Source organism: Emys orbicularis, chromosome 2, assembly GCF_028017835.1.
Source record: "Emys orbicularis isolate rEmyOrb1 chromosome 2, rEmyOrb1.hap1, whole genome shotgun sequence".
NCBI lineage: Eukaryota > Metazoa > Chordata > Testudines > Emydidae > Emys > Emys orbicularis.
The window spans coordinates 280,910,475-280,932,938 of NC_088684.1; the positions used below are offsets into that span (position 1 = coordinate 280,910,475).

The following is a 22,464-nucleotide window of genomic DNA, read 5'->3' on the forward strand; positions in this document are numbered from 1 at the left end:
ATAGATAACCACCCCCCACCCCACGCACACTTGGTAGGTACCTATTGTAACGGCTTTTATCACTCCATCAATTGGTTGTTAAACGTGTCTTTTCCATGATGTCATAGTATCAGATTAATGAAGAGATATATTTGGATTGTGCAACTCTACAATATTAATGATGACTGGTATTTCCAATTCGCTTTTCATCAGCGAACATATACATAAAATTTCTAGAAATATTTCTCTGAAGGTAACTTTCAGAAATTAAACTGCAATGGTTTGAGTGACAGCCTAGCAGGCAGGAGACCTGGGTACAGTTCCTTGCTCCACTGCAGACTTCCTGTGTGACCTGGGCAAGTCACTTAGCCTCTCTGTGCCTCAGTCCCCATCTGTAAAATGGGGATAATGGCAGTGCCCTACCGCACAGGGATGTTGTGAGGATAAATACATTAATGGTTGCGAGGTGCTCAGACACTACAGTAATGGAGGCCAAGTAAGTACTTAGCTACAATGTTAACCACCTACATGCCACTTGAATAAATAACACAGGAGGAAATTCTCAAAGGCACAAATGGAAGTTAGGGTCCTAGCTCCCATTGGCTTCCAGCAGGAGTTGGGCTCCAAACTGCCCTTTGTGCCTTTGAAAATCATTCCTCTTAGTAATTCTTACAACTATTCATGACTACTTGAAAGTTGACAGCCAGCAGAATAACAAATCGAACAGCCACTGGACACGGTGCACTGGTTAGTTTGCTCATGTGTTCAGCCCATAATTTTAAGTCTGGAGTAAGAACTGCCCGTGAAGCTCAGGTGTGGTTGCGCTTAGTTTTACTATGGTGGTGTGGAGACTACAGTTCCAGGAGGCGATGCTCCATCTGGCTGGGAGCTACAGCTGCTCAAGCTTTGGGCCACATTCCACAGTAAAGATAAGCACTGTCTGATGCAACTTGTGGTCTCTGCTGGCTACACTTCCACAGCCGTCTGTTATTATTGCTTATTATTTGTATTACAGTAGTGCCTAGGGCTCCTCTCAGCAACCAAGGCTCCTCTGTCCTAGGGGCTGTACAAACCCTTACTGAAAGTCAGCCCTTTTCAGTCTAGGCTCCAAAAACCTGCAACAGGTAGATGAAACACACAGCAGGGGAGGGGAGGACAAGGTAACATTAAAACATGCACGTTGCGCATCTAGCACAATGCGCTTTACTCAAGGCACACCACCTGCCTTGCAATCTTCTCGGTATAATATACATTAGTTTCAACCCTTCAGCTCCAGCTAAGAGGTCTGTGTGGCCCACATATAGGCAAAGTCTGGGTACTCCCTGTTGAAAGTAATGGAGAATGGCTGTATTTTATTACATTGCCTGACTGCTTCTCTTTGAGGACGCACCAAATACAACCCAGTACTTACTTTGTTTATCTGTCGTGTTGTGAACAGTCACAATTGGAACTCTTGGACCTTGAAAAGAAGGGGAAAGAAAGGCATTTGGTTAAAACACACACACACATATATATGTGTACATATAAACCTGTTTTTGAATCCCTTGAAGTTGGAGGCTCCTGAGAATTACGTGTCACGGAAGAGTAATCTAAAAAGCAAATCACCCAGGTATACATAGCAGTCTATGAATAAATGACAGCACTGTCGACTCCAAGACAGGCGAGGTGTCAAGGCCCTTTCCCAATGGGAAAATAAATGCATCTCTCTCTAATTTGTAAATATTTTAATTAGCACAAACACAATTAAATCATTTGCTTTTTAATTTATTCTAATGCCACACAAACATCATTGCACAAAACATTTACATTTTATGTGCCTTGGCTAATAGTTGCTGTTACATAGATGCTGTATGTTTTTTTAAATCAAACACCAGGTAGGTTCCAATAATACAAAAGGTCACAGGTTCACCCTACAACTGCGGTGCACAGCTACTGTGCAATGTGATATCAGCCAGTATGTAAAGAGGATGAGTATTATTTAATATTTATATTGAGGTAGCACCAAAAGGCCACAACCAGTGTCCTTAGGTGCTGTCCAAACTGTGGTAGGTGCTGTACCAACACCTGCCAGCTGCAGGGAGTGATTTTCTCAGAGAAGTTGGCCATCACTCTGCAGGACAACTGGCAGTAAAGTCTAAATCCTGCCCTTCGTTGCTGGAGGAGTCGTGTGGGAAGGTGTGTTGAGGAGTGGTAGGGATAGGGGCAGAAAGGTGGGAACCGCCATACCAGGAGTCCAACAAACCCAATATCTTGTCACTAGCAGTGTTGATGAGGAAGAAACCCCATAATGGATAAACTGTTTCTTCCTAACCCCAGAGATACTGGCTAGCTTATGTTCCTTGTCTTTTCCCCCCATTATTGCATCCAGGCAATAGGAAGAGGGAACAATACCAAGGGATGGATCACAGCAGCAAGGGGAGCCGGCCATACTCCCAGCCACGCTGTGTGCACGCTATGGTTGCCAGTACAATACATGCTAGCTTTATGGAAAGACAGTAAGGTGCTCCTGGCAGCACTTTCCATCCTGAACCTTTCTGTGGCACTGGCTCCAGTGCCAGGTTCGTGGTCAGTACTGCTCCCTTCCCTGCAGCTGGTGCAGGCTCAAATCTTAGTGGCAGGGTTTTGCTAGAAGCACATACAGTGTATATTTCCAATTCAAATCACGCATGCTATGTGGCTGTGCACCCTGCTGAGGTTGCAATGTTTAAATCTGGCTGCGTAGGGAAACCCAGCAGAAGACTTGTCAGAAACCTTATCCCACCACTGTCTTTAAGGTGGCACTGGAAGGGGCTCATTTCTGCATTTCCTCTTGTGCTGACGATTTCAAATGTTAAGTGATCTGCAGGGCACAGCACGCTCTGAGTTGCATGACCTGTAAGCATGTGGAAAGTAAACTGGAGATATGCTTTAACAATCCTACAGCTAAGGGCTCGATCCTGAAAAGTGCTGAAACCTCTGGCACCCACCCAGCAATGCACTGAGGCATGGGATTAGTTTTAAGCACACGAGCAGTCCCACTGAAATTAACTGACCTTCAATTTGCAAGGTGCTCGGCACTTTGCAGGATCAAGCCCTGAAGTACATGTTCAAGATTTAAAAAAACAACAACAAATCCATTCAGCAGCACCATTGTTCCTTTGTTTTCCCTGCATTGGAGTGTTCCAGGCAAGCTGTGGCCAGAGGAGGCCCTTGGTAGAATGGCTCTACTGGAATTCAGCTGCCAGGAAATATCCTGGGGTAGGTTGCCCGGGACCTAGAGCTGCTATGGAGACACAGGGGTCTTGTCTCCTGCAGATCACTCAGGATCCCTTTGTGCTTGGGGTCAGGGCCGGCTCCAGGATTTTTGCAGCCCCAAGCAGAAAGAAAAAAAAAAAAAAGCCACGATTGCGATCTGCGGCACTTCGGAGGCAGCTCTACCGCCGCGGCTTCATTCTTCGGCGGCAGGTCCTTCGCCTCCGAGAGGGAGTGAGGGACCTGCCGCCGAAGAGCCGGACGTGCCGCCCCTCTCCATTGGCCTCCCCAAGCATCTGCTTGCTGAGCTGGTGCCTGGAGCCGGCCCTGCTTGGGGTAGAATTGTAGCATGTTCCATACAGGGGCAAACCCTGCTAAGGACATAATGTGGGGGAAACTCCATGAGGGAGACCTTGCAGAGTTGCCCAGCTTCTTAGTTCCCTACTGTGGGTGCTACCAGGAGAGGATGGCGGGTTCCAGCCGACAGGCCAAGATTTCCAAAAGCGACTAAATTATTTTGGGTGGCCAACTTAACGCCCCTCAGAGGGGCCTGATTTTCGGAGGTGTCTCAATTCAGCGCCCAAAAACTTTAAGCACCCACAATCATTAGTCACTTTTTTCTAAACAAAAAATGATCAGGGACAGAAAACCAAACATTTTTAGTTTTTCACTGAAAAATTGGAAAATTTCTGTGGTCAGGTCTACACTAGAAAAGATTTACCAGTATAACTATATTGGTACAGCCATGCCGGTAAACCCTCCTTGTGTAGGTGCAGCATATCCTAGCAGAAAAGAGCTTTTGCCAGTATAGCTTATACTGGTTTGGTAATTGATATAAGCTATACAGGAAAAAAGCACTTTTATGCCAGCACTACTGCATCTATACAAGGGCTACATCTATGTCCTTTAAAAAAAACCCTGCACCCTAACCAACATTACTCTGCCAGCAAAAGTGTAGACCTAGCCTATGAAAAATTTTGAAAAACCAAACAAAACTATTTTTTACTTTTCGTTCTGAAATGTTCATGCAAAATACTTACCATTTTCTGATTAGCACTAATTCTTTACATGCAATATAAAAATACATGGGCTATGATGTACCATTTGACACAGAAAATACTAGATTTAATGTTCTTGAGGACTACAGCACTGTATGTATTGCAGAAAGGGACAAAGTAGCACGAAAGCGTTGTGTTTTTTCTTCATAGAGAACACAAGGAATCAATCAAATTAAGTGGATCAGATTCTGATGTCAATTACACTGGTGTAAATCAAACACCAACTGTGTTAAAGGCAATGCTGTTACTCCAGATTTACACCAGTGTAAATGAGATCAGGATCTGATAGAGAGAAAACATACTGTTGCCAAATTTATATCATTCTTCATTTCAGACAGGTTTGCCATTTGTGCAGCACTGATATGAATGAAAGCAGAGAAGGTTTATTCATTGTACAGTTTGACTGATATGGCTGGTCTGATTTTCAGACCCTGGTAACAGCAAATTTTCTTCATTAACAAAGTGATTCCTTCATTCTTGGTTTGCTAAATGGTTTCAGAATGAAACTGAATCATCACAGAGCATGGAGAGAGGCCAGTCATTTTGTTTTGTAGGTAGTAAGCGGAATAGAAAGTCGATTTCAAACACAGTGCTAAATATTACTGAAGAGGGTTGTGCAGCTTTTCAGCTGCTGATATACAATGACATACTAAACATATTGATTTATAAAACTTCTCCCTCACTCACTGAACCAAGGCTTTAGAGTGAAACTAAGTTAAAGTACTATTCAAGTAGGGCCTGATCAAATTTCCATTGAGGACAATGGGAGTCTTTCAATTCGCTTCAGTGGAAGCTGTATCAGTCTCTTACTAATAAAGCTATCCCTTATACAAAGAAGAGAATGCAAGTGAGAAACATGATGTATATTCTGATTTCTCTTTCTGTACCTCTTTGTGCTAGCATTGGCAATACTGCGAGAAGTCAATAGATAAATAGAAACAATCCAGTTATGTAGTTTAACAACAATACATATATTATGTATTATTTTATTTGGGTGTTCTCTCACTCTCTGTTGCCCTCCTCTCAAACAAATTTTATAAAGCTAAGCAAAGCTCTCACCCAGGCTCTCATTTTATGGTAATATCAAATAAAGGTACTTGAAACAAATATATCCACAACCCTAAAGAATTAGAGTTATTAATTGTTTTTCTTTACAAGTGGAAAAATTGTAGACATAGTATATTGAATAGAGTCATCCAGTTAATTTGAGAGCTTATTCCTGACAATTTAGTTAAGTATTCCTGATAATTACATATATTAGTTATGGCCAAGGTGTAAGTCTTCAAGAAAAAAAATCTATAATTTTAGGCACAAAGTAAATAATGTTGTTCAATGTTGACTTTTAAACTAAGTTGAACAAACCAGTTTAGAGATTAGCCTAGTTAAAAATGTGGACATTTGTTAAACGTAACTGTTTTTTACCACACACAGTGTGCTGAGTGGCTAATGTCTACCATTGCGGAGTTGAATTCTGGAAATTATATAGTGTATGTTCATTTGCCAACTTCCCATACTTTAATTTTAAACCTATAATGATGTGACAGTTACAATACACACACCATCTGGCAAATGCCATCCACTGTCATTTACAGATCTAATAGCAAAATCTAATTTGTTCGATGAAATATTCAGAGATGACAGAAACAGAGCGAGGGCACAGTTTGCACGGTACTCTCTCTCTCTCTCTCTCTCTCTCTGGAGCCCTTTCAAATGGAAGTTTGATTGGGACTCCTGAGTCCTGACATATTCCACTTATTTATTAATTTTTTAAAATAAGTATTGATGTCTGGGCGTGTTCCTCCCTTCTCCCTGCTATATACCAGGGCCTGGTTCTGCTTTCAGATAGGCCCTGAATCAGGAAAGCACTTAAGTATATGCCTAAATCCCAATAAGATTTAAGCATATGCTTAAAGTAAGCACTTGTTTAACTATTTTGCCAAATAGAGATGGCCTTAGGCATGTGCTTAAAGTTAAGCAGGTACTTTAGTGCTTCACTGCATGGGAGCCTAGCACTTGTGACAGTCTGATCCTGAGAGGTACTGAGCCCTTTAGTACCCACCCATTGTCTTCAGAGTGAGTTGAAGACACTCAGCACTTCACAGGATCGAGTCCAAAATCAAGAGTAGCAAATGCATGTAAATCAATGGAATTCCATCAGGGTAAAAGCGGTGTAAAGATGATCAGAATTAGGCCAAAATAGTCCATGACTATATCAAACTTCTTATTGTGGGCCAGAATGGAGCCTCCCACTCTTTGCATGGCCCATGAAAAGCCAAACACCATCGCAGGCAGTAGGGAAGTACAGGGATTGGAGGTGCCCGGTGACTGAAAGGGGGTGGGAAAGAAGCATAGTCATGGAATGATACAGCAATTATCAATCTGCAGAGTGTGCTTTCCCATCAGTATCAAAAGGAAACCAATATAACATGGGTTTGTCATATAAACAGCCTGTTTCTCCTCTCGCTGGCTCCAGTTTTACATCAATGTAACCCCACTGAATCCAGAGTCACTGACATCTCCATTCCTGATTTACATTTGGCATAGGTGAGAGGGGAATCAGCCCCGAAGATTTTCACTGGGGAACATACACATGAAATGTAATATGCCGGGTGTTCCAAGATGGTACTGTAGTTAACGATCCTGTATCAATCCATAGCTACAGGAACAGGATTTCAATTAATAAAACTAATAATTTGGCTTTCTCACATAGCCTTTCATGCGAACACAATCACAGTCATTATCCATGCTGGAAGTAACATTAAGCCACGTCACCATAATGACAAGGGCAAATGAATCAGAGAGCAGTTTTAAACCAAACAAAAGGAAGTACTTCTTTACAGAATCCAGAATCAACCCGTGGAACTCGTTGTCAGGGGATGTTGTGAAGGCGAAAAGTATAACAGGGTTCAAAAAAGACTTGGATATGTTCATGGAGGATAGGTCCATCAATGGCCATTAGCTAGGATGGTCAAGGATGCAACTCCATGCTCCAGATATTCCTAAACCTCTGAATGCCAGAAGCTGGGACTGGACGACAGGGGATGGATCACTCGAATTTGGCCAGTTCTGTTCATTCCCTCTGTAGCATCTGGGCCACTGTCAAACAGGACACTGGGCTAGAAGGACCATTGGTCTGACACATTGTAGACGTTCTTATGTTATAAATTTAGCATGAATACAGTACTGGCAATACTCTGAAAATAAGTATGAACAGAATGAGTAATTTGACAAGAAAAAAATTAGTGGTCATTTTTTAAGCAGCTTTTATCGTTATTTTCAATCAGAAATTCAGCTTAAAAACTGACAGCAAGAAACAATCCTAGGTGTATAGGTGGCAAAGAATAGATTGCTAAATTAAAAACTGAAAACTCACATTCTATCACTCTACAACTCCATGAGCAGAATGTTTGTCATGCGTTCATACAGAAAACTTGTGAGAGAGTTTTGAAAATGGTTGTGATTCTTCCATGCTCTGAGCAGCATGGCAAAAATTTGACAATTAAAAATTAAAATTAAAGAGCAACCACTAAAAAGATATAAAATTGCAAAAGAAAAATAATCAAGAATATATATATATATATATATATATATATATATATATATATATATATATATATATATATATATATATATATATATAAAAAAGTAAGAGATGCTGCTTGTCCTATTCTTTTCATCTGTAGTCTCTCAGAGGCTTCAGTGTGGCAGATAATTTCAGACCAGAAGCTAAATTCACAGTGTGTAAACAATGAAAATTCAAATTGTCTCTGCCAGCACTACCAGCATATCTCTTAAGCGCTGATGAATGATTTAAAAGAGCAGCTGCAAACAATGTGAACCGAGAGGGTCTGGCTCTGCAGAAGTGAGATAATTGGCATCCGCCATCTCTGCGTATAGATTCCAGATCTCTTTATTTGCTAATTCATGAATTATTTATACATAATGCATAAAGTTCATACATCGGGTGATATTATCATACTAATAAATAAAGGCATGGGGAGTCTTCTGAGCCAATGCTTATAATTAAAATCTTTGTCCCATCAACAGTATTGCTTAGTCAGTGCCACAGACAAATTTTCCTGATGTTTTGTTGTGCAACCTTGTTATCACAAACACCAAGCAGAGATTTATGCTGCTATTCACCCTCTCCCAAGACATTTCATTTTTTAATCTTTACTTCCTTATATGTGTCTAGTCTGGAAAAATAATCATCACTCCTGTCTTGTTTTCATGTAACATACAGTGAGGTGTTCATACAACATTGACGGTGCTGCAGGCTTCTGTACTACTATATGGAGATATCGTGCTTACGTGCCTGAACTACAGACACACCTACTTGTCCTGAAGAAGAGTCTGGAGGGCAACGGAGTGAGGAAAAATTAAACAAGTATTGGCCCTGAATCCTGTAAGCACTCAGGAACCTGAGTAACGTTACATCTATGAATATCCCTGTTGTCAGTAGCTCATTGAGAGATTACTGACGTGAATAAGCATTTGTGGGATCAGGGCAGTTTGAAAAAAATCAAGGTTTTTTGGAAAATAAGCCAGTTTCACAGTTAACCTGTGAGATTTTGTGAGGAGACAGTTTTGCTGCAGGAAAATGGCTGGGCAGGTGCTTGTGATGGTATTAGTGCCCTCAGGAGCAACTTGGATGGCTCTTTCTCCTCTCCAGCCACACACTGATCAGAGATCTCTCGCCTATCAAGTGACCTGTGGCCACGGTTTTAATATTGGTGGGTGGCTGTAAGGAGGAATGTGAATAATCTGCGATCCTTAGGAAAAGTCATTGGCACTTTCACACACTCCCAGTGATCAGGTCAGATGGAAAAGGGCCCCTAAACCAGGGGCGCATGCAGCTCAGACCCATCTGGCATGGAGCAGAGGGCACAGAGCTACACTTCCACCATTACTGAGGCCTTGGATGTGTAAATATTAGAGAGAGGGAGTGAGCTGTGTCATTCACAGCTGGATCCTAAAAACCTTTCTCCCCACATCCCCCAAAATAAAACAACATTTGGATCCAGTATTGTGGTTCCAACCCAGGATTGGGAGCTGGGCCTGAGCTGTGAAGTTCAGGCTGTGATCCAAACTTTCCCCAAGTTCAGAATCAGACATGTTCTGCTTTGGGTCCTTTATCAAGTTAGGCTTGTGCAAAGAGTTTTAAGCCAAGCTTTCCCCAAGCTCAGGAGTCAGTTTGGAGCACAGGTTACCATTTGGGTGTATTTCTCAAATATACTGGAGTTTGTTATAGCGTTCAATATGCTAATATTAAGAGAAACACCATTTGCAGTGGAACATTTCTCACAGGTACGTGCCCATACATTTGTGATGTGTTCCTGTGTATATAATGTCCAATCAAGTTAATGCAGGAGAAAAGGGTGTTTCCTCGTGATAACATCATATTCTCTTTTCAAAGCACGTATGTAACTTATTAGCACTAATGAAACAAATGCAGGTGCAAAGGAGAGAGATATACCCCTAAATGTACAGTTGCATGTGCACTCCCCTCTATTTAGCTTGCCAAATTCTTGCAATTAACTAGTATAGCTGATTTAAAGAACCATCTTAAGTTATTCTCTTCCATAAGAAAATTTCTCCTACAACAAAATAATAGCTTCCTAGCTAGATATCCAATGCTGGATATCATTCTTACTTGAACCTTGATTTTCAGGTTTATATCAATCTATTTTTCCTCAGATGGATTCCCAGGATTTAATATGTCCTTGACTGCATTAATAAGGTGCTAAACATGTATCTCGCAACCAGAAATAAAGCCAACAATAAACCTAATAGGTGGTCCAGGTGAATGAAGCAGTTTTCCTTAGAGCAAGCTTTAGTAACATCTGTACTGTACACTCAAGAATAATGAGTTCATCCCAGGTCGCTCATATAGCTGAAAATAATTTTCAGAGGGCAGGATGCCACTGCCTGATTTGTGAAGATTCATTCTTTGAAGCACCATGGGGATCCTGTTGTCATGGTCATTTATGTCCCTGGAGTGGAGTTTAAATATATAGAAATAGTACAGAGCAACCAAGCAATGAGGATTCCTGGCTATAAACAAACAATGTTTGGGCGCTTTGGGGTGGCTCATATTTACAAAGCAAAACTAAAGGACAAAACAGGATCACACTATGTAAAACGAGTAAGTGCACCATTTTCAGAATGGAGTGATTTTCAGAATCTGGGAGTGGTGGGATTTTCATTTCTCATCCCATAAATGCTCTGGTTTTATTACACTGGAAACTATATGGAGCTCTTTGTGTTCATTCTTTCTTTTTTTTATTAAACACTCCTATGCAGCATTTCCTATTCACTTTTTATCCCTGTCAGAGAGCAATTAAGGGTAATTTACACAAAATTAATGATGCATAACACTACAATGAAATATTTTATAACAGATAAATGAAAACCTGATCAAAGGAAGCGGAAATGTAATTTGAACATCCACAAAAGTGACAATTTTAGTTAATTTCAGACTACTTTAATAACTATGTTGTAAACGATTGACAGAACAGATGTTCTCTTTTAAAAACCAAACAAGCTAATATTATCCTATTTTTTTTCCTGGAGGAAAAGCTCCTAGGAGGGCTTCTGCTTGTGTGAAAGAGACTTTCATATCAGCCTTATATTTTGAAGCAATGCTACACTGAAAGAGAAGGAGGGCACACTGCTTATTTCCTTCACCCAAAGGAGTTTTGACACAGAGCCATACACAAAGGAGCTTGGAGACACGAAGCCATCCTTAACGGTTAAGGATACAGGTCCTTTGGAACTAGGGACAAGTGAATGCAAATATGAATCATGCAGTAATTATAATATAAATGGGACCCAGAGATTAAGTCTGTGCAAGCTTTCAAACATCAGAAACTAATTTAAGCTTCACAAGCCTCAGGAAAAGTTCCAAAAGGTCACCATTTGCCTTGAAGCACTAATTACAGCCTCCTGCTACTGGGTATACAAAAAAAAAAAAAAATCTTCATAATTGTCCTTGTGTAGGAAACCATTCTGGCCACAACAGATAACAGTCACTCAGTGACCTAATATGCTAGCAACAACCAACGCATCCTTCCAGCCAAGAATCCTACTGCTGCACTTCTTTAGTATTCTACAGGATGGGAAACAAGCATCCCTGTTATTTTGTCATGCACAAGGTTCTGCAGATCATCATCTCAATGTGAGATGCAGTGACATTTTATTTTCACTTTTACACACCTGTCTCAGATTTTATGGGCCAGATTCTTTGGCCTGCTAAGTCTGCTTTGCTGCTGTGGCCTAAGAGTGGAATAATGGTGCCTACTTCAAATCCCTCTCCCAGCCCCCAGAAGAAAGGGGACGTGGCTGGGGCTGCCCATGTGCCCGGGTAAATGGTTGGTGCTATCGACACGAGGATGACAGAATACAAAGGCGTCTTTATACCACCTTTCCACCCTTTATGGCGCTCTAGACTTGTGGCAAGGGCAGTTCCGAACTACATTTAACTTCAATTTAGATATGCTTCATTCCTATATGCACTGTGTGAGCTAGAAAACAAGGGGATACTAGGCAAACAGATGATAATCATATACATGGTTGTGAATAATATGTTTATTGGCTTGAATTCCTGCTCTGGTTCATAGTGAAAGTCATGGTCATCTAATAAGAACATGCCAGGTGCTTCACAAGGAATGAACAGAACAGGCAATCATGCAGTGATCCATCCCCTACTGTCCACTCTCAGCTTCTGGCAGCGAGAGGCTAGGGACACCCAAAGCATGGGGTTGCATCCCTGACCATCTTGCCTAATAGCCATCGATGGACCCATCCTCCATGAACTTATCTAATTCTTTTTTGAACCCCACTAAAGTTTTGGACTTCACAACATCCCCTCACAATGAGTTCTACAGGTTGACTGTGCGTTGTATGAAGAAATGCTTCCTTTTGTTTGTTTTAAACCTGCTGCCTATTCATTTCATTGGATGACCCCTGGTTCTTGTGTTATGTGAAGGAGTAAATAACACTTCTTTATTCACTTTCTCCATACCAGTCATGATTTTATTGACCTCTATCATATCCTCCCCTTAGCTGTCTCTTTTCCAAGCTGAAAAGTCCCAGCCTTCTTAATCTCTCCTCATATGGACATGTAATAATTTTTGTTGCCCTTCTCTGTACCTTTTCCAATTCTAATATAGCTTTTCTGAGATGGGGTGACCAGAACTGCATGCAGTATTCAAGGTGTGGGTATACCATGGACTTATATAGTGGCTGTTTGATGACTATAACAACAATACCTATCTCTTATATAGCATTTTTCATCATTGGAACTCAAAGTGATTTAAAAAGGAGGTCAGTAGCATCATCCCAGTTTCATAGAAAAGGAAACTGAGGCCCAGAGAGACAAAGTGACTTGCCCAAGGTCACTCAGCAGGCCAGTGGCAGAGCCCGGTGCCCTGGTGTCCTGAGTCCCATTTCAGCTGGTTAGTGGTTTCCACAGAAATGCCATGCCACCACACCACACCACACATTCCCTCCCCTTGCAGTTAGCATTGACTGCTGGCAATCTTAGCACAGGGGCTGCATGGACTGAATAGGCCTGGAGAATAAGCTACTGTCTTGATACTACCATTATGGAGGCCGATTGGCAGAGGAAACATGGAAAAGCTCCAGCACTGTTGCTTCCCGCTCAAGCCATAACCTACAGCTCAATACAAGACTTCAATTTCAAACAACCTTTATTCCATAGTTTTCATCAGCACTGCCTTTATTTATTTATTTATTTATTTATTTTTAAAGACAAATTGATTGCAGGTTAAAATCTTACCCCATGTCCTGTCTACAACTCAATTATTAATATAGTGTCTTGACAGACACTAGGAATCATGAAATAAGATGCGACGTGCAATGCTCTTTAACTTTAATGGGGATTGAAGAGACAAGTGCACTGGCCTGTGGCTCAGAAGACCTGGGCTCTCCCCAACTGTGAAACTGACCTGCTGCATGACCTTGGGCTAGTCAATTCACCTCTCAGTGCCTCAGTTTCCCCTCCCAGCCTTAGGACTTGTCTATGTGGGGAACTGAGAACATGTCTTCATGACAGCCACCACAGTGGCACAGGTATGGTGCTGCAGTTGACTACCATTGTGTAGATACTTCCTACATCCATGGAATGGGCCTTTCCAACTATGCAGTTAATCCACTTCACCAAAAGGCGGTAGGCTAGGTCAATGGAAGAATTCTTTTGTCAATCTGGCTGCATCTACACCAGAGGCTAGGTCGACCTAACTATGGCCAGGTCTACACTTACAAGCTTACAACGGCACAGCTGTAAGAGCACTCGTGTAGCCATGTTATACAGCGGTGTAGCTGTGCCGCTGTAGAGCGGGCATCCCCTGAGTGTCTCCGTGTAGACAGGCCCTTATTTGGATTAGTCTAGATTATAATCTTATAATGGCATTCTGTCTCTCAATATATATGTAGCCAGCCTATGGAGTCCTGATCTCACTGGAGTCTCTAGATGCGACTGTAATAAATAAATAAATAAATAATAAATAATAGCTGGCTCTAGCTACTTTTGCTAAAGAGCCAACCTTTTACCTTTGTTGACACATAAGCATGTCTGTTGTAGTTTTTATTCATTAGCTATTGGCTGTCAATAAAACTCCTGTCTCAGCCTCAGTGATTATTTCAACTTCAAGTTACACTTGTGCAGACCACATCTATTATGGTCCCTGCCAAAGGTCACCCTGAATCCCAAGCTTCAGATGTCCTAGCTGGCCCAGCAACATTTAAAAAGCTTTAACCTGAATCTAAGCAGGAAATGCTTCACAGACGCTTACTCCAAAATGCTTTGTCATCACCATCCACTGAGTGTAATTTTATGATGTTGCTAGAAGACACGAAACCACGTTCCTCATAGACACTTCCTGACAGTAGAAATTCTACATAACTGAGTGAGTTTAAGAAGGGATTCAATTTGGATATTTTTTTTCTGTGAATTTAGTGCTTGTGAACAGTCCTTGATTGAAAGCCTGGCACAAACAGCGGCAATACAAGCCATCCTCCGCTGAGCAACAGAAGTGCCTCACACCTGGCCTGAAGTGGCCACATGCAGAGGTTAAAGAGTAATTTCACTTTCCAGGTCCGCCAATAACAAAAAGAGGGTCAAACAGCTTAATCTTGATACAGTAAATGGAACAATCGCCCAATCCTTGTTTGCCAAACAACTGCCCTTTCCTTATTCAAATCTTTCCTAATAGCTCACACCTGCTAGGTCACCTATAAGAAAGGAGTGAATTCTCCTAATTTCATAGACACTCATAGAGAGAACCACGCAGAACTGCACATGCCAAACGAGAGTAACTGTATGTTCTTAGTACTGCTCCTTCTTCCTTTCTCACCCCATCCATCCCTCACATGTTGCAGCATATCTACAATTAGATTGTAAGCACTACAGGGATGGGATCTAGATCATCAGCAGATGCTCCAAAACAAAGACTACTTTCTATTATAAATCATGAAGAGGATAAAGAGGTCAGTCCACCTAATGCTTTCTCTAATTTGCCTAAAGTCTTGGCTGCTGTGTGAAATATGTCAAGCTCAACATATTCCCACCCCCCCAAGCTGTGCATTTTCACCATTACTCTCATTGATGTTAGTGAGATTGAGATTTAGGGGAAAAACTACTAAAAACAATCAGATTTTAAGGTTAGGGAACCGTATTGCTGAAACAGTGATATACAAATTTTCTATCTGATGCTTGGTACAACACTAATAAGTGCGGTTAGGTTTTGGATACAAAATACTGGATTAAGAACTGGTTCCACTGATGTGGAGGAGCCTTAAATCAATCTAAGGTTATGTCTACACTGCAATTAGGCCCCCACAGTTGGCCCGTGCCAGCTGACTCAGGCTCGTGGGGCTCGGGCTATGGGGTGGTTTAACTACATTGTAGATATTCAGGCTTGGGCTGAAGCCTGAGCTCTGGGACCCTCCCACTTTGCAGGGTCCTAGAGCCCATTCTGTAGCCCGAGCCCTAATGTCTACACTGCAATTAAATAGCCCCTTAGCCTGAGCCCCATGAAACCAAGTCAGCTGGCACGGGCCAGCTGCAGGTTTTTAATTGCAGTGTCGACATAACCTTAGACTTTTCACCTTGGCGTCTAAGGTGGTCTCAGAGGGCCTGATCTCAGGTCTTTCCATTGACTTCCATGAACACTGGTTCTGGCCCCAAAAGCGTAGGTTAAAAGGTCTGATTAAGGAACTGGGAAAGGAGTAGAAAGAGCTTAATTATTCTCATGCTTCAGGGCATGAGCCAACCTTCCACTGAGGGGGTTAGGAAGACATGTCCCCTAAGGACAGATTATTACAAGAATTTTGAAGCTGGTAATTAGGCACCTTCCACTACTGGTGGCAGGCTACTGACCTTGACACATAACTGATCAGATCTAGAACGTCAATGCGCATCTTCCTTGGAGTGCTGTCTAGTAATCAGAGCAAGGCAATGGGGTCAGGACAGTCGACTCAGTGTTTGGCCATGTACAAGTCACTTACTCATTCTGTGTCTCAGGCCTGGTCTACACTGGGGGGATCGATCTAAGTTACGCAACTTCAGCTACGTGAGTAACGTAGCTGAAGTCGACGTACTTAGATCGACTTACCGCAGTGTCTTCACTGGGATGAGTCGACTGCTGCCACTCCCCCGTCGACTCTGCCTGCGCCTCTCGCGGCGGTGGAGTACAGGAGAGCACTTGGGGATCGATTTATTGCCTCTAGACTAGACCAGACCAATAAATCAACCCCCGCTGGATGGATCGCTGCCCGCCGATCCGGCAGGTAGTGTAGACATACCCTCAGTTTCCCAGTTTGTAAAATGGGTGTTACAGTATTTACCTACTTCACCCTGATGTTGAGAGTGTTGGAGAGTTAATGTTGCAAAGCAAAATGGAAAGGTAAGGTAGTATTCATTTTACAAAGGAGGAAGCTTCCATCTACACACTTGTATCTTGGTAATCCACAATGCAGAGAAATACAGAGGAATTATATCATAATATTTAGCATTTACACAGCACTTTTGATGTTCAAAGTGAATTACAAATACTAACTAATCCTCACAACATCCCTATGACACAGATAGCTAAACATTATCCCGGTGCTAAAGATGGGGAAACTGAAGCAAAAGGTGAAGTGAATGGCCCAAGGTCAAAGAATAAGTGCCTGATAACCATAAGATGTAGAGAATCTTTAAAGATTTATAGATTCCAAGATCAGAAGGGACCACTGTGATCATCTGGTCTGACCTCCTGTGTAACAAGGTCTAAATCTCCCCCCGCAAACAATTCCTAGAGCACAGCTTCAGGAATTGTTCCCCTTTAATAGGGTTACCATATTTTAATGCTCCAAAAAGAGGACATTCCACGGGGCCCCAATCGGAATTAAAAATGGTCAGTGATGGAGACTCCACCATTATCCTTGATAAATTGTTCCAATGGTTAAAGGTAGGGTTACCATATGTCCGGATTTTCCCGGACATGTCCGGCTTTTTGGTCCTCAAATCCCCGTCTGGGAGGAAATTCCAAAAAGCCGGACATGTCCGGGAAAATAGGAGCCGAGCCGGAGCCGCTGGGACCGGGGCTGGGGGTGCTCTGCCACCGGCCGGCGCCGCTCGACTCGGGCCAGGGCCGGTGCCCTGGGGCCCGAGCCGAGCTGGAGTCACCGGGGCCGGGGCGGGCGCCCCAGGGCCTGAGCCGAGCCGGGCCGGAGACACCGGGGCCAGAGCCTCTTGGCCGGGGCCGGCCGCCGGAGGGAGCCGCTCGGCTGGGGGGGCCGGACTGGGCCGTGCCTCCTCGCGCCCCCCCCCCCCCCCGCCACCCCAGCTTGCCTACTGCCTGCCTGTTTCAGGCTTCCCATGAACATTTGATTCGCGGGAAGCAGGGGAGGGGGAGGAGCAGGGGGTCGGAGCGTTCAGGGGAGGGGGCGGAGTTGGGGCGGGGACTTTGGGGAAGGGGCGGAGTTGGGGCAGGGCCGGGGCCCCGTGGAATGTCCTCTTTTTGGAGCATTAAAATATGGTAACCCTATTAAAGGGGAACAACACCATGAAATTTCAGATTTAAATACAGTAGCTGATATCATGAAATTTAAGATTTTTTAAATCCTATGACCGTGAAATTAACCAAAATGGACCATGAATTTGGTAGGGCCCTATATTAATGTGCATACTTATTGAAAATACATACACAATTTAATGTGATACTAATGGTCAATATAAATGAAAGTTGAAGCCAGCTGATTTTCAGTAATGTCATCTGGCAAAGAATATATAACAGTACAAGCAATGGTGTGAATTTTGTGTCTACTCACACGTATCCTTTGACCATCACTGGTCTTTTAAGCCTCTGGACTACGCAGTGCCATATTCTGATCCTAATGCATACAAACAACATTAACGCCTACCAGAATCCTATCTAGGTTCATCTCACAGAATATGGCACACTCAGTTAGCAGCATATGCTGACACAATAATCAACTAACTTGCCCACTTTCCTGACCAAGTCCAACTTCTTCTTAAGCCCCTTTCACTAGGGAAGTTGCCTAGTACAGTTCTTAGTAAAAATTCTCTGTCCACATGTTCTGAGAAACCATGCTAGAACCCAGCTAGCAACAACTGTGTTTAAACATGATTGTAGCTACCAAGGTTCCGATCCCTGGACACACAGGTCCTTACAAGTGTAAACGCAAAGCTGACATATCTTGCTGAAGTTGCCCTCAGAACACATAATTGACTTTACAGCATGATTAATAATGTCTCTTTGGCTCATCTATATGCAAAATGTATCATGTCAAGGGATCATGTCATTACATGATAGTGCTCCAACCTTGTTATAATACAGCTTGGTCTTACAGTACATATGTAAAGAGGAACTAACCATGTTGTAACCCAGTGTTACATGTTGTAAAGCTTAGGGATGTAATCAAATGATTCCACAGCATGATTTTGGACCTGTCCACACAGGTAAGCCCAACCTTGCTAAAACATGGTCTGGACATTGCTGAGTTACAACATGGCTAAAAGTCGACTATGGCTGGGCCCTAGGAATTAGGATGTTCTGAAACAGCTGAGTCAGCACAACTTGGTAGTGAAAGCTTTTGACGACTCCAACAATGGCCTAGAAAATAAAATAAATGCAGAATAACGAAGACATTTTTCAAATGCTTAGACATAAACTTGAAAAATGGAGACAGCAAGTATCTATTGCACTTATGTGCTCCACTTTCCAGATGTTTGCATGCTCCTTAAAAATATGACATATTAGGCACTTCCTACAGGGAGGTAAGAAGATAAATTAAGTCCTCAGGAAACAGTTGAAAGAGCTTAAGTGTTTATAGCTACAGGGAGACTCTGTAAACGTTAAGCTTGTAGCACATAGATTTTATTCTAATAAACATAAAAATGGCAAATATTCTGTATAGGGTTTAAACAATAACTTCTATATGTTCTGAACAGGTACTCATTAGTCTTATGCTTTCCCCGCTCTGTCTAACATTTGTCATACCAAAGGGGCTCCTGTAAAGGTTCCCAATTACTTTCTCTACTATCTTCACTCATTATAGCAGTATCCTGCATTCAATCATAGATATACCCCCAGGTTTTACTGTTACTCTTGAACGTGTCTTTTACCACTTCGGCATGGATGACGTGGGTAGCCTCTCCTATGGTTTCTGGCATTAATCACCTAATTGAGGGTGGCTCCAGGGAGTTGAAGGGGATAGTTTGCATTTATTTTAGTTATACCTTTTTAAAAATGGCAAATGCACATGAAACTTGTATGGATTTGTAAGGCCCGGTGGACTAGAACCCACATCTGCAAGGCCTAGGACGGCTGATAGCCCCACAGTGCCACACAACACTGCAGCAAGGGAGAACTGTGGAGAGTAGGTGCTGCAGGAAGTACTGCCCAAAGGACTCAGAGTGCTAATACCCTGCACCCCTCTGATTGGCGAAGCACACAATTTAATCCTGGCAGGAGGCCCAGGATGTTGTCTAGGCAACCATGCAGACTTCTGGCCTGATGTGACTCCAGACTTCACCTTGTCTTCTGATCTCTGGCCTCCAACCCTGGCCTGACTCTTGCTTATTGAACCTGGCTCTAGTGATTCTTCCAACCCCTGCTCACCAACTACCGTTCTTCACATATGGACCCCAACCCAGCTGTGATTGCTAGGCAAAACTGCCTACGCCCCGGTCCCTTACAGTATTTGACTGTATTCCTCCCCATGGCCCTATATATGTACTTGCCTTCTTAGATCCCCATCCTGCAAACACATGCACAAGTAAGTTTAGGCATATGTGTAGCTCCACTGAACTCCGATAGATGCTTAGATACCACCGTGCATTCCCTGGCATCGTATAAGACCCTGAACAGAATAGCAAACATGTATAAATGTGCAGGTACGAGAGCTGAAATTATAAACCCTTGAGGGCAGAGATCCTGCCTTTGGGTGTGTTTGACATCTAGCACAATGAGGCTCCGATTCTGACTGGGGATCCAGGGCACACCACGATATAAATATTAAATAACTATAATAATCTAGCTATGATGATGAACATAGTACCAGATGCCTCAATGTCATGACCAATTAAGAAAAGGTCATTTGGAATTTGATATAGGCTATCATTAATTTTGAGAGTGCTGCTTCTACACTGGTATCAATCACTCTCTCCAGGGAGTCCCATATGTTGCAATGCATTCCCTGTCCTCTGCTTCTACATCTCCTGTTCTCTGCTTTATGGGTCTGGTTCATTGGTGTGATCTGGCAGCACAAAGGGGCTCTAACACCAGCTTTACTGCCCCCACAGTAGGATTCCTCATGTCTAGAGGCATCCTCCAGCATTGTGGGGTCACCACTGTGGCTTCAATGCTACCCCATCCTCGCCACTGGAGTAGGGGACATGGCTAGGAAAGGCAGGTATTAGCTGGGGTGCACTTGCACCCAGCTGTATCCTGGCTTCCCACAACCCTTGAGCTCCTGTGTCAAGCACAGCTTGGTTGGATCTGAGCATCTGGTCCTACATCTGCAACATTTATTTGCCAAGAAGAGTGGGAATGATATCACTGCTCATGTGTGATTCCTGACCTACAGCAACAAGGCCAAGGCTATTTAGTGACAGCTGTGTTGGCAGAGATGACATCTGAATCAGAAGATAGAGGGTTTTTTTTTTTGGCTACAAGTCTACCTTCTCTTGGCATCTCTTCCCTGCACTATCATTGCACTGTCTGTAAGAACTACCCCTCAAGCATACCAACACAGGAGATGTTGGGGAGCAGAGAAACCATATGAGATGTGTCTTCCAAAAGAGCTGGAACAGATCACACTTAATGGCAAATATTCCAGACAAACATATTAGTGCTGTGAAAGGAGAATGGATTTGGTATCCAATGGAGGCAGATAAAGCGGTCCATCATCTAGCTCACGGTGAGGTGGTATTGTGTCTCTCCTAAGGCAAGATGACTTTTTTTTTCCTATCCACTGATTGTACTCTTAATAAATAATAGGATATTTTGTACTCCAGTGGCTAAGGAGTGATTACCAACCACAGAGACATTTCTGAGCAAAATACAATAGCTTTCGCTTCTCCTGCATTTAGTTTCCCCACCCTTCTGTCTATCTATCAATTTTCTTTGTATCATCCTTAAATAAATTATTTAATTCCTTCGTGATAATGTATGATTATGGAGTGCTTTGATTTGAGGGCTGCTAAGTGTTTCATGAACTGCATGCATCCATATCATTTTGATCATGTATTAATTGGAAATAATGTATGGGTTCGCTGTAGGTCTCCCTCACAATTAATCTTGTTTCTGGAATATCAAACATTAACCTTTTGTGGGGAAGATCCTGCCTCCCAAAATGTACTGGGCTGGACCCCACTGTCCTTACTTTGGCAACATCCCATTGCCTTCAAAGGGATTTTTGTCGGAGAGAAGACACCAGAATCAAGCCTGTCGATGTAAATTGATGGAGAAGTATATAATTTGCTATGCAACCAAAACAGGGTGTGCATCCCTCCCTCCCTCCCAGCATCATGCACAATCTTAATTACATTGGTCCTTTGGCAATGCCATTAGGTTAAGGTAATGAGTGAGGGAAGGATCCTTTGACCAGTGGCAGGGAGTGCGGCTACAGGGATATCCTTTGATAGGGCTTGATGCTGCAAGGTGCATAGGACTATTCATGAGAGTAAAGTAAAGCATGTGCTTAAGTGCTCTCCTGGATTGGGGTCAGACCGCTCAGCACCTTGCAGCATGGAGCCCATTACAGAGACCAAAAATAACTTGCTTTCTTTAGCCAAGCCTTGTCATTTTTATGCCTTTTATTTTCTTCATTGTACACAAGCACTTTCCCCTGCTTATACAACTGTTGAGTTTTCACAGCACATTCTAGGGGAGAAAATACCATCACCACAATGAGCAATTTAAATGCAATTTAACCCCTCCCCCTCATCCATACTATTTGTGTGTTTACATTTCAGGGGTCAGAGAGTGTCACTGAGGCCTGGTCTACACTAGAAAATTAGTCCAGTTTAACTATGGCAGTCGGGGGTGTGAAAAATCCACATCCCAGGAGCGGCGCTGTCAAGCCAATCTAAGTCTCTGTGTAGACGGTACTAGGCTGATGGAAGAATTCTTCTGTCAACATAGCTACCACCTCTCGGGGAGGTGGATTACCTATTCCAACAGGAGAACTAGGGCTGCCATCTTTCTAATCGCACAAAACCGAACACCCTTGCCCTGCCCCCTGCCCCAAGGCCCTGCCCCTTCTCCAACCCTTCTCTGAGGCCCTGCCCCTACTCATTCCATCCCCCCCCCCGTCGCTCGCTCTCCCCCACCCTCACTCAGTTTCACTAGGCTGGAGCAGGAGTTTGGGGTGCGGGAGGGGGTGAGGGTTCCGGCTGGGGGTGCAGGCTCTGGGGTGGGGCCAGAAATGAGGCGTTCAGGGTGTGGGCAGAGGCTCTGGGCTGGGGAAGGGAGTTGGGGTGCAGGAGGGGGTGAGGGCTCTGGTTGCAGGTGCAGGCTCTGGGGTGGGGCTGGGGATAAGGGATTTGGGGTGGAGGAGGAGGCTCTGGGCTGGAGCCGAGAGGTTCAGAGTGTGGGAGCAGGCACAGGGCTGGGGTAGAGGATGGGGTGCAGGGGAGGGTGCGGGCTCCGGCTGGAGGCTTGGG

At 43.3% G+C, this 22,464-nt stretch overlaps 1 protein-coding gene across 2 annotated transcripts in view; it reads right to left on the minus strand.

Moving 5' to 3' along the window:
* Positions 1-22,464, minus strand: part of DPP6 (dipeptidyl peptidase like 6) — a 607,069-nt gene that overhangs the window by 27,259 nt on the left and 557,346 nt on the right. For both annotated transcript variants that reach the window (XM_065398031.1, XM_065398032.1), the window contains one exon: positions 1,391-1,438. In XM_065398031.1, the coding sequence (XP_065254103.1) occupies positions 1,391-1,438 (48 nt within the window). The remainder of the gene's footprint in view (positions 1-1,390; positions 1,439-22,464) is intronic.